This window comes from Odontomachus brunneus, unplaced genomic scaffold (assembly GCF_010583005.1).
Source record: "Odontomachus brunneus isolate Ranch 3 - 2012 unplaced genomic scaffold, Obru_v1 Obru_scaffold_242, whole genome shotgun sequence".
Classification (NCBI taxonomy): domain Eukaryota; kingdom Metazoa; phylum Arthropoda; class Insecta; order Hymenoptera; family Formicidae; genus Odontomachus; species Odontomachus brunneus.
Window position 1 is genome coordinate 156,593 of NW_022639692.1, and position 13,424 is coordinate 170,016.

Below are 13,424 nucleotides of genomic sequence, written 5' to 3' on the forward strand. Positions count from 1 at the left end.
TCACTCCCGTGATGTTTATTTTTGATACCGTGACACATAACCTGTCACAACTCTACACCTCTGTACATTCACCCGTTCGACAATGATATTAATCTTGAGAAATGAATTTATGGATCCTAGAAACTTTTGAACGTTGCCAACACTGTCCCCTCTTTTTATGGATTTTGTCCGCTTACCGGCAAATTTAAAGGGTTATAAGAATTATACATTTATTTGTCATATTCGTTTGTTCTTTGTCACTAGTTCTTTTCTCTACTATAGTCAATTTGAGAAGTGCAACTGACTTTAATCTGGATGGGCGCCATAAAAAGAGACTTTTTTATAAAATTTTACAAACAGTTCAAATGGAAATTCTGTCTCTGTCATCTATATTGATTAAATATAAAACATGCGATATCACAATGTTTATTAGTCATATATCCATCTTAGTTAATTTCTCGTATCTAGATAATTTTTTGTTGTGTAACTGCAAAACCACTTTTTTGAATGATTATCCAGCGAACTCGTAACTCTTTCATGAAACATGCATTGCTATCTATTAATTTTTTTTCATCAACTTGTACATTTTGCTCAAGGTATTGCCACTGCCGCTACTAGAGGACCTTTAGAAAGTACAACGAAAATTGTGCCAGGAGCTGTTACGTTCCAAAACACAGAAGCTATGACAAAGGTGGCTTTCTCCAATTAGTCGAAAAATCGTTCTTCTTTTGCATGCTTAGAGCATTGAATTATTCGGATATTGAATTAATCAATCATTTCTTCATCATCTTCATATGTCGCAGATGTCCAGTGTCAGTCCCGTTGGAACTCTGGCTTACATCATAGATGAGCAGGCTTTGCTGGTCAGAGTTAACAACGGATGGCAATACATAGCGGTCAGTATTCGATTTTCTTTTTGCTGTTACTCGCGAGTTCATCGTCCCCCTGTAAGTGTGCCAAAATCGAATCTTTTCTGATCTGTTTTCCAGCTTGGCTCACTACTGCCTATTACAACGCCCGCACCGCCAACGACAGCACCGCCACCAGCGAATCCTCCCTTCGAAGCATCCAATTTGATTAACCAAATACCCGTGAAAGCCGACGGGACAGGGGTAAGTTGACAACTTAAGCGGTTCATATCACATCTAAAGCGCGTCTGTAGGAATTAATCAGTCCCAAATATAATTTGTCATTTCTTTGCTCCATGCTGCCGCAGTGGTATCCGCGAATGGTGAGATTGTACCATATTTAATTTTTCATCCACGACACGAAATGTTTCTCTTAAGGCTCCTGGCTCCTCGCCGCAAAACTCTCGATTGATGATGTTAGAAGCGAGAAAATATACGTTAAAAATTCTTGCAAAACACGTTTGAATAAAATGATGTGTTCATAAAATGCAATCGATCATAACTTGCAATCGATCAAGCAGATCTGTAAAATAGTCTCCTTTTCTGTTGCTCTAACAATCAGTAAAATTAATATAATCTATAACTTTTCTTTTTAATCCACCTTTTCTCATGATTTTATCGCATTAAAGCTATTTACAGATTGTTAAAGAAAAAGAAAAGTATTCGGATTATTTTACAGGTTTGTTGGAATAATTGCAAGTGTTATTTTGTGAACATATAATTTTATTTCAACGTATTTTTTGCAAGAACTTTTGATATGTATTTTCTCGCTTCTGATGTTATAAATCAAGATAACTGCGACGAGAGACCAAAAGCTTCAAGATCACGCGATGAACGAGAATGACAATATGAAAGAAATTTGTCCTTTTATTTATATTTTTCTTAATAATGCATATATGTGTTGACTAATAGTATGGAGATAGATTTATGCAATTTATACTATATATCAGCGTGACTAAAAATGTCCTCTCAGATGGAAACTATGACTTTTAGTTGAGAATGGCTGCACTGAACGAGCCTTTCACTGGAGATATGCACGGTATACGAGGAGCTGACTACGCTTGCTATCGACAAGCAAGACGAGCGGGTTTGAGAGGTACCTTCCGCGCCTTTCTCAGTTCTCGAGTTCAAAACGTCGACAGTATTGTCAGATTGGGAGACCGCGATCTCCCTATAGTGAATATAAAGGTAATTACGACAAATAAGAATATACGTTCGCAACGCGTGTTTTTGTTGAATCGAACGATCTGCTAAATAAACGATTGAAAATGTCTAGGGTGACGTGCTGTTCAACTCCTGGAAGGAGATGTTCAACGGAAACGGCGCATACTTCTCTCAAAATCCCAGAATCTACAGCTTTAATGGGAAAAACATCCTCACCGACTTTGCGTGGTAAGAAGGCAAAAAAGATTGATCAAAAGCGAGAATAACTTGTTAGTTCTCCCGTGTAGATATCGGAAAAAACTAATTTCGTACAGAAAAAAATGTTCAACTTTTATAATTGAACATAAGGAACAGATGAAAATTCAATCATGAGACATCATATCTCTATTACCGCTAAGAAAACACTCGCTAAACATTTAGCGAGTGTTATATTAAAACTCGATTCATAGGAACAATTAATTGAATAGAAACTTCGTACGAGTTTCTTTTTGTTTTTACAATCGAGTTTTCACCTGGTCCCCAGACTGCAGAAAATTCAACGAAGTCTGTTTTTCGTGCTAAATGTTTCTTGGAAATAGAAAGAAAGCACATATAAATCCATATTAATAGTTGTTACTCTTTTTTAACTTGTCTCAGATGAAATACTCAAATCTGAATTTAAACCTGTATTAATAGTTGTTACTTGAAACTTGTATCAGGTAAGATATGCTGATTTGAACTTAAAATTAGATGTGAATTTTCAACTAAATCGCAATCAGAAATGTTATGTCGCATATATATTATGTGTGACTAAATAAAAAATTCAAATCTAACTCCAAATTCATATCTGTGTATCTCGCGTGGAACAAGTTTCAAGTAAAGATTATTAATTGCGGACCTTAGAGTTAGATATAAGTTTTTCAGTGGAATTGCAATTACAAGTCTAATGTCACAAATATCGTATATTTCAAGTAAAAATTTGAAATTCAGATCTCAGTATTTTATGTGAAACAAATGTCAAGTAAAAATTATTAAAACGGGCCGTAGAGCATTCGTATCAGACGAAAAGGTTCGGCTAACTAGTTAATTACACGATTTACCCTCAGGCCCGAGAAAGTTGCGTGGCACGGTTCTCACAAACTTGGTGACCGAGCAATGGATACTTATTGCGACGCCTGGCATTCGAGCAGCTCGGATCGCTACGGGTTGGGCTCGCCATTGACCGGCGGTCGGCTTTTGGAACAAGTGCGATATTCATGCGACAATAAATTCGCGCTGCTCTGTATCGAGGTGACGAGCGAGGCGGTGAGGAGACGGCGGAGTACCAACGATCGGCCAGAAGACGACGTGGAGATGACGGAGAACGACTACATGGAGTATTTGGAGGAGCTCATGCAATATTGAGGAACGCACACCCCTTCGATCATTCGCACCACCCTCGCGACGCAAATATCCAGCCATACTATGTAAATAGGAATGCAGATGCGCGCGTGCTGCGTTTCTTTTTCCATGCGATGAGAAGCATATCCCTCAACTTCGAGTAATAATTCGTACACATATCGCGAATGCGGAAGCGCGCATGAGAGACAGAGAGGAGGAGAGAGTCGGGAGTAGCACGCCGCGTCGCGTCACATCTCGTACCCGAGTCTCGCGAGAAAACTTTATCTCCGATTCCAAAAATATAGTTACTTGTGCTCGCCGCGAGTCACTAGCCAACCGCTTCTACTGCGTTCTCAGTTTTCACTTTCTCTTGAACTTTCTTAAAAATAAAAAGAAGACTGATTGTCTAGATATTCATCCGTCAGTGTTTCGTCGTATTCGAGTATTCATATCGGGTACTCCTTTCCTTCTATCGGCCGCTTCCGGGAGCCTCGAGGTCGCTCGCAGTCTCGGCGACGCCATCGCAGTTCAACGTTCGTCAAGCGTTTTCCCTCATCACGATAAACCAAAAATTCTTATAGGTCGCCGCACGAGCGACAAAAATCCGGAACAACGTGTGCGCTCGATTCACTCTCACGTCCGCGTTTATGGCGCGCCCGTAACAACGCTAAAAGCGACCGTCTGGTTCGGCCCTTTCTCTTCGTTAGACACCGTGCATGAGAACTCTACACGATACAGCATTCGACGATTTTATATTATGACGTTAAATGCGAGAAAGTGCGAGTGAATGAATATCGCGAGTCCCTCCATATCATTATCCATATCATCAAAATTGAGGATCTGGATTCAGAATCGTGGTAATTCTAATATCGCTAAGTCTGTTTGACCTGTCTCTGATTTCCCTTATTTTCGTCATGTAATCCTAGAAGATATTTTTGAAGATGCAGAATACATTTTTCAACTATACTTTCAATTATACATTTTATTAGAAAGATTATAGTAAAAGTAGGATAAATCGATTTAAGAAATACTGATATTTCGTATTATTTCATTCCACACGGAATATTAAAATAAATTTTTTTGCGGTATCATATTTTCAATGACAATGTCTTTAGACCAATAACGTTCAAACTTTATTTAAAGCTAACGATGGTTTGAGATTCGATTCCTCAATTATGCGCGAATAGAATAGAACAAATCCTCGTTTCTGACGTCTTGATACAAAATAGCTGATATAGCTAGATTGTGAACCGTGAAATGGACAAAACCCAGGTGATCATGCTCGGCACTGTATCGCGCTATAAATGCGGACCGTTTAAAGAAGCAACTACCTAACTAACGCTGCTCTAAGTAAACCTAAACGAAGTTCGTACCCGCGATCAAGTTGCATTTACATTTTAGCTGATACATATTGAGTGTGTATGTTAGACGTAAGAGAAACATCGATTAAGGAGTTTCAGACGACAGCTCGTTGTCGAAGATTTATGCTCTGTGTAACGTAGGTCACAGGAGTTTTACAATACACGAGTGTAAAAAAAAGTAGAATTACATGGAGGAAAATGATTTTGCTCTTTTAGCAAAATCGTCGTTGCTACTGCATATTTGTAGTGACATCAAAAAAATTTAGTTGGCGTAACTAATTTTACAAATTATTTGTTATCAGAGGAGAAGTAGTTTCATTGCCAGAATAGAAAAAATTTGTTGAGTGTATTTGTCCTAAGAATCACGTTAATTTGCTATTAATGCAAAATAATGTATCCTTAGCAAATTTATTTGCTATCGAAGCAAAACTGCAATTGCTCATATAAATCCATCATAGTTCTTATAGCAAAATAATTTATAGATTCAGCAAATTATATCTAGCAAATAGTGATTAGTACTCTTAGCAAATCTTTTTGTTGTCCATATAATAACGAAAAGATTTTGCTAGACCAGCAGGAAATTTGCTGGGCCAACAAATTATTTTTCTCCGTGTACATACCTACGCGGCCAAATTTATTTTTTAATTAAAAAGAATTTATTTTTTAATTAAAAAGAAACTGCTATTGTGAGATTTTCGTAGAAATTCTTAAGAACTGAAAAAAATTAAAAACTAATTGTTAATGATAGAATGCCAATTACGAATCAATTATGATCCTTGCTAACCATTCAAACTTCTTGCTCTGGAAATTATTAATTAAACGAGATCTACTTCAACATCGTTCTATATCGTTTTATCAATATCACATACAAGTATCTCGACAAAAGGCATTCTCTTTGTATCTTTGATTACTCTATCTTTGCTTCCTACAATACGATATCTTATCCCCGTAACTCATTAACACGGCTTGAAGCAACGAATCTAAAATAAACGAATAACAATTACTAAAATGTGGCGATACATTCATGAAACGCATACAACGATAATTTATGATTTCTTTATTCGCACGTATGATTGTCTTTTTCATCAGACATTATAGAACTTACGTTTTAGGGCCTTGCATTACACCGAGCATAAATCGGATCTAAGTCAATGTCTATAACTCGAAGATATACCGTTAACATTAACATAATTTATTACAGTTACGTAGAGATCGATCGTGAGGCCATCATATGTATGTACACTTAGGTTGTCAGCATGCTTGTTGGCGAATATTTCCTACCGTATGTGACTTTTTTAAATGTCGTCAATAGTCGTCATGACATCCAGGAAAAACATACAATCGATTATCCTTCGATATAGTTTGCACCGAGAACATTTGGTTTCCAAATTTTGTATTATTTGTACAATTTATTATTGTCTTTCTAAATAAAAGACGAAAGGGAATCCTGTTTCGAGTTACGTCTCTTCCGCTTTCCTTCCGCTTTCCTTCTTCAAGATGCTTTAATAGTTCTTAAAAGAACCATTAAAGATAGATGGGCTAAACGCAACTCAGTGCACGTGACTAACATAACGAATAATGCCAAGGCGGAGCGATGCATTTATCCGATAATTTTGCCATTATTTTCGGCGTGACTTTATTTGATTTTCTGGTTTTTGTGTCAACGCTCTCGGAATCAATTTGCTCACTTTCCTGCTTGAGGACATCCTTGTTGAATTCCTTCATTGGGTTTCAGCAGCGATGATTTCAAATTTTATTTTGGATTGCGTCTTTTTGGAAAACATCAGTAATAAATAAATGAGTCCAAATTGAACACATGCACGGAAAGACAACATATAACGGATACTTATCAAACGATCTTTGACAATTATCTTAATCATTGTCTCACGATACGCAATTTGTTTATGAGATATTTTCCATAAATAAAAACTTGCAGGTTTTGATTCGTTAACAACCTCAACGTCCTCCAACCAAAATTATCGTAGCTCACCTTTCTATAAAAGCGATCAATGAAAGAATAAGAAAAGAACAGTACTTACTCTTGTACTTGCCACCGAGCATCGCAGCAGAAACTAATTAGACTATAGTATCTTTGAAGTAAATTTCCAGATCAGGAACGAAAGTTAGATGTTTCTGTCTTTAGATTTGCAAGGTTCTCGATTGTCAAAACACAAGTTCCAAAATTGCCAAATGCAAAAAATCCAAAAAAAGAGTTCCAAAAGATCAATGGAGAATAGAGAGGTAATCAATCAGAACATCAAATAAAAACAGAATTTTCTACATTCATAATTAGCAATCGCAGTGCAACTCGTATTAAGGTCGTGACACGTGTTCTCAGAAAACAAGTTTCAAAAGATCCACGCAATACATAGATAGATGGATTATCAAAAATTCACAATCGAAATTTCAATAACAAGACAATACAATCATAACAAGTAATCATCATGCAACTCGCAATAACGTCACGGCATTAGTTCTCGGAGCAATAAATCACGAAAGTCTGATACGACTGAAAGGTGAGATTTCAGGTGTATGAAACAAATTTCAAAAACAAGAGCCTCGTCAAGTTTCAAGTAAGCTATTGCTGCACAAACTACATTAACGTAGCGTTCTCGAGAAATAAGACCCGTCTCGAGAAATAAGAAAGTCTGACGCAAGTCAGAAGGTAAAATTCCAGGTACACGAAAATAAAATTTAAAAAACAAGAAGTTGTAATAAGCATTTGTTACGCAAGCAATAATGTATTAACGACGCTTACGCGTTCTCGAGAGATAAGCGCCGAAATTTACCTAACTTGTGCAACTCGCATTAGCTTCATACATTTTAGAATTATTTATTCCGAAAGTTATAATATATTAGGGGGCATGTAGTACCTCACTCAACAATTTCGACGAGCGGTCTACAGGACGCAACTCGATTAAAATATCAATTATATTTCATGCACAGCAGACATACGAATTACGGATATTTCGTAAAATCAAAGCAACATATCACATAAAATACATACAATCTATAAAAAATGTAATACAAATCTATAATCATTTAAAATCTATAAAATATATTAATGACAAATTTTTTAATATTTTTTAATGTTAGAAATTATTGAAAAGAATGATTAAAGAAAATAAATAAAGAAATCAAAATTATTCTGATAATTTTCACACCTCTATATGAGAGCCTTCACGCAGAAATTGCTATAGCTGTATATAACGTAAGACGTAATGTAAGAAATGGCCAATTGCATTCGAGTATTCTCGAAGATGGCGACTTTATAATTAAAAAATGTTTAATACGATTGACCAATTTTTACGGGACGTAAGAATTATCCTACCTTGTTGTATATTGTCCTCTATCCGGATTTTCCAATCGAACGCTAGTTTCTGCTTGTTCCATCATAGCACTTTGAATATTTATTTAAACGCGATGTTGCATCCTAACTCTCGATTGCTCCGTCGAAACACCTGTCGAGAATATTCACTTGTGACAATAACATGGATATGACGAACTTTTCTTGGAACTCGCAACTGCTCGTTTTGTGGTTGTTCACTTCGGATACCCACATAGCACGTAATATATATAATATTACATACTATGTGGGTAGTTATTTAACAATAAATATTTCGTCACGATGAACGCGCGAGATCTACTTTTGGCGCCATGTCCGCACACATTGGTTGCGTTCAACAGAGAAAGCTGCTTTGCAACTGTTGTAAAATTCGTGAATCTGATTGGTACATGCTCTTGGATTTAACCAAAATAAAGAGCATACTCCAATTCACGAATTTTACAACAGTTGCAAAGCAGCTTTCTTTACTGAACGCAGCCAATATCCTTCAACAAATGGATGAACACTTGTATTACGACGGACGCACGATACTCTTCTCGGAATTTCCGACTGCCCGTAGCGTAACATACATATTCCGGGTGCTTATTTGGCGATATTTCGTCACAACGAACGCGTAATACTTACTTTCGGCATTCCCACCGATGATTTGAAGACGAAACTCGCATTCGACGAGCCGCAATCACAACAACGGGACAACTCGTAAAATACGTTATTTCTGTTAGGGCACAATTCGTTTTCGGTCAGTATCGCCAACTGAGAACATTTAACACAGCCGAACGCTGTTGGCCAGCAAATAAAGGATCTATTGGATTCGTTATTTTTGATTAGCTGAAATAGTTTTTAAAGTCTCCGCTAAGGGCCACCACTTTCCAGTAGAGAACCTCTAAAGTTCTATGCACAATGCCAGGCAACAGACAATAGGAACAGACATTAACTAATAGGAACAGGGAATAGAAATAATTGACCAATATGATTTCCTATTCCCTGTTCCTATTGCCTATTGCCTGGCATTGTGCATAGAGCGTAATACAGAGAATCGCCAACTTGGTCATGTAACCAGCTACTCAGCTACTCTGCGATTGGCTGGCATAAACATGTACGGATTTGGATATTGCGACGCCAATGCAGAACAAATGCTTATATATATATATATATATATATATATATATATATATATATAAGCATTTGTTCTGCATTGGCGTCGCAATATCCAAATCCGTACATGTTTATGCCAGCCAATCGCAGAGTAGCTGAGTAGCTGGTTACATGACCAAGTTGGCGATTCTCTGTATTACGCTCTATGCACAATGCCAGGCAATAGGCAATAGGAACAGGGAATAGGAAATCATATTGGTCAATTATTTCTATTCCCTGTTCCTATTAGTTAATGTCTGTTCCTATTGTCTGTTGCCTGGCATTGTGCATAGAACTTTAGAGGTTCTCTACTGGAAAGTGGTGGCCCTTAGCGGAGACTTTAAAAACTATTTCAGCTAATCAAAAATAACGAATCCAATAGATCCTTTATTTGCTGGCCAACAGCGTTCGGCTGTGTTAAATGTTCTCAGTTGGCGATACTGACCGAAAACGAATTGTGCCCTAACAGAAATAACGTATTTTACGAGTTGTCCCGTTGTTGTGATTGCGGCTCGTCGAATGCGAGTTTCGTCTTCAAATCATCGGTGGGAATGCCGAAAGTAAGTATTACGCGTTCGTTGTGACGAAATATCGCCAAATAAGCACCCGGAATATGTATGTTACGCTACGGGCAGTCGGAAATTCCGAGAAGAGTATCGTGCGTCCGTCGTAATACAAGTGTTCATCCATTTGTTGAAGGATATTGGCTGCGTTCAGTAAAGAAAGCTGCTTTGCAACTGTTGTAAAATTCGTGAATTGGAGTATGCTCTTTATTTTGGTTAAATCCAAGAGCATGTACCAATCAGATTCACGAATTTTACAACAGTTGCAAAGCAGCTTTCTCTGTTGAACGCAACCAATGTGTGCGGACATGGCGCCAAAAGTAGATCTCGCGCGTTCATCGTGACGAAATATTTATTGTTAAATAACTACCCACATAGTATGTAATATTATATATATTACGTGCTATGTGGGTATCCGAAGTGAACAACCACAAAACGAGCAGTTGCGAGTTCCAAGAAAAGTTCGTCATATCCATGTTATTGTCACAAGTGAATATTCTCGACAGGTGTTTCGACGGAGCAATCGAGAGTTAGGATGCAACATCGCGTTTAAATAAATATTCAAAGTGCTATGATGGAACAAGCAGAAACTAGCGTTCGATTGGAAAATCCGGATAGAGGACAATATACAACAAGGTAGGATAATTCTTACGTCCCGTAAAAATTGGTCAATCGTATTAAACATTTTTTAATTATAAAGTCGCCATCTTCGAGAATACTCGAATGCAATTGGCCATTTCTTACATTACGTCTTACGTTATATACAGCTATAGCAATTTCTGCGTGAAGGCTCTCATATAGAGGTGTGAAAATTATCAGAATAATTTTGATTTCTTTATTTATTTTCTTTAATCATTCTTTTCAATAATTTCTAACATTAAAAAATATTAAAAAATTTGTCATTAATATATTTTATAGATTTTAAATGATTATAGATTTGTATTACATTTTTTATAGATTGTATGTATTTTATGTGATATGTTGCTTTGATTTTACGAAATATCCGTAATTCGTATGTCTGCTGTGCATGAAATATAATTGATATTTTAATCGAGTTGCGTCCTGTAGACCGCTCGTCGAAATTGTTGAGTGAGGTACTACATGCCCCCTAATATATTATAACTTTCGGAATAAATAATTCTAAAATGTATGAAGCTAATGCGAGTTGCACAAGTTAGGTAAATTTCGGCGCTTATCTCTCGAGAACGCGTAAGCGTCGTTAATACATTATTGCTTGCGTAACAAATGCTTATTACAACTTCTTGTTTTTTAAATTTTATTTTCGTGTACCTGGAATTTTACCTTCTGACTTGCGTCAGACTTTCTTATTTCTCGAGACGGGTCTTATTTCTCGAGAACGCTACGTTAATGTAGTTTGTGCAGCAATAGCTTACTTGAAACTTGACGAGGCTCTTGTTTTTGAAATTTGTTTCATACACCTGAAATCTCACCTTTCAGTCGTATCAGACTTTCGTGATTTATTGCTCCGAGAACTAATGCCGTGACGTTATTGCGAGTTGCATGATGATTACTTGTTATGATTGTATTGTCTTGTTATTGAAATTTCGATTGTGAATTTTTGATAATCCATCTATCTATGTATTGCGTGGATCTTTTGAAACTTGTTTTCTGAGAACACGTGTCACGACCTTAATACGAGTTGCACTGCGATTGCTAATTATGAATGTAGAAAATTCTGTTTTTATTTGATGTTCTGATTGATTACCTCTCTATTCTCCATTGATCTTTTGGAACTCTTTTTTTGGATTTTTTGCATTTGGCAATTTTGGAACTTGTGTTTTGACAATCGAGAACCTTGCAAATCTAAAGACAGAAACATCTAACTTTCGTTCCTGATCTGGAAATTTACTTCAAAGATACTATAGTCTAATTAGTTTCTGCTGCGATGCTCGGTGGCAAGTACAAGAGTAAGTACTGTTCTTTTCTTATTCTTTCATTGATCGCTTTTATAGAAAGGTGAGCTACGATAATTTTGGTTGGAGGACGTTGAGGTTGTTAACGAATCAAAACCTGCAAGTTTTTATTTATGGAAAATATCTCATAAACAAATTGCGTATCGTGAGACAATGATTAAGATAATTGTCAAAGATCGTTTGATAAGTATCCGTTATATGTTGTCTTTCCGTGCATGTGTTCAATTTGGACTCATTTATTTATTACTGATGTTTTCCAAAAAGACGCAATCCAAAATAAAATTTGAAATCATCGCTGCTGAAACCCAATGAAGGAATTCAACAAGGATGTCCTCAAGCAGGAAAGTGAGCAAATTGATTCCGAGAGCGTTGACACAAAAACCAGAAAATCAAATAAAGTCACGCCGAAAATAATGGCAAAATTATCGGATAAATGCATCGCTCCGCCTTGGCATTATTCGTTATGTTAGTCACGTGCACTGAGTTGCGTTTAGCCCATCTATCTTTAATGGTTCTTTTAAGAACTATTAAAGCATCTTGAAGAAGGAAAGCGGAAGGAAAGCGGAAGAGACGTAACTCGAAACAGGATTCCCTTTCGTCTTTTATTTAGAAAGACAATAATAAATTGTACAAATAATACAAAATTTGGAAACCAAATGTTCTCGGTGCAAACTATATCGAAGGATAATCGATTGTATGTTTTTCCTGGATGTCATGACGACTATTGACGACATTTAAAAAAGTCACATACGGTAGGAAATATTCGCCAACAAGCATGCTGACAACCTAAGTGTACATACATATGATGGCCTCACGATCGATCTCTACGTAACTGTAATAAATTATGTTAATGTTAACGGTATATCTTCGAGTTATAGACATTGACTTAGATCCGATTTATGCTCGGTGTAATGCAAGGCCCTAAAACGTAAGTTCTATAATGTCTGATGAAAAAGACAATCATACGTGCGAATAAAGAAATCATAAATTATCGTTGTATGCGTTTCATGAATGTATCGCCACATTTTAGTAATTGTTATTCGTTTATTTTAGATTCGTTGCTTCAAGCCGTGTTAATGAGTTACGGGGATAAGATATCGTATTGTAGGAAGCAAAGATAGAGTAATCAAAGATACAAAGAGAATGCCTTTTGTCGAGATACTTGTATGTGATATTGATAAAACGATATAGAACGATGTTGAAGTAGATCTCGTTTAATTAATAATTTCCAGAGCAAGAAGTTTGAATGGTTAGCAAGGATCATAATTGATTCGTAATTGGCATTCTATCATTAACAATTAGTTTTTAATTTTTTTCAGTTCTTAAGAATTTCTACGAAAATCTCACAATAGCAGTTTCTTTTTAATTAAAAAATAAATTCTTTTTAATTAAAAAATAAATTTGGCCGCGTAGGTATGTACACGGAGAAAAATAATTTGTTGGCCCAGCAAATTTCCTGCTGGTCTAGCAAAATCTTTTCGTTATTATATGGACAACAAAAAGATTTGCTAAGAGTACTAATCACTATTTGCTAGATATAATTTGCTGAATCTATAAATTATTTTGCTATAAGAACTATGATGGATTTATATGAGCAATTGCAGTTTTGCTTCGATAGCAAATAAATTTGCTAAGGATACATTATTTTGCATTAATAGCAAATTAACGTGATTCTT

The 13,424-nt window shown here is 36.2% G+C and overlaps 1 protein-coding gene and 1 long non-coding RNA gene across 13 annotated transcripts in view; one reads left to right on the top strand and one right to left on the bottom strand.

Annotated features, from left to right (window-relative positions):
* Positions 1–5,108, top strand: part of LOC116852627 (collagen alpha-1(XVIII) chain-like) — a 69,057-nt gene extending 63,949 nt beyond the window's left edge. For 5 of the 12 annotated variants that reach the window (XM_032833161.1, XM_032833156.1, XM_032833157.1 and 2 more), the window contains exons 15-21: positions 576–670; positions 783–875; positions 969–1,091; positions 1,196–1,210; positions 1,881–2,075; positions 2,164–2,279; positions 3,137–3,434. In XM_032833161.1, coding sequence (XP_032689052.1) covers positions 576–670; positions 783–875; positions 969–1,091; positions 1,196–1,210; positions 1,881–2,075; positions 2,164–2,279; positions 3,137–3,434 — 935 coding nt within the window. Of the gene's footprint in view, positions 1–575; positions 671–782; positions 876–968; positions 1,092–1,195; positions 1,211–1,880; positions 2,076–2,163; positions 2,280–3,136 lie in introns of all 12 variants that reach the window. The other 7 variants (XM_032833162.1, XM_032833167.1, XM_032833168.1 and 4 more) reach the window with 3 other exon arrangements.
* Positions 1–8,837, bottom strand: part of LOC116852637 — a 47,111-nt gene extending 38,274 nt beyond the window's left edge. Inside the window, exons 1-2 of the long non-coding RNA XR_004379809.1 lie at positions 8,742–8,837; positions 8,103–8,232 (exon numbers count right to left, since the gene is read on the bottom strand). This is a non-coding gene — a long non-coding RNA (uncharacterized LOC116852637). The remainder of the gene's footprint in view (positions 1–8,102; positions 8,233–8,741) is intronic.
* Positions 8,838–13,424: the final 4,587 nt, after the last annotated feature.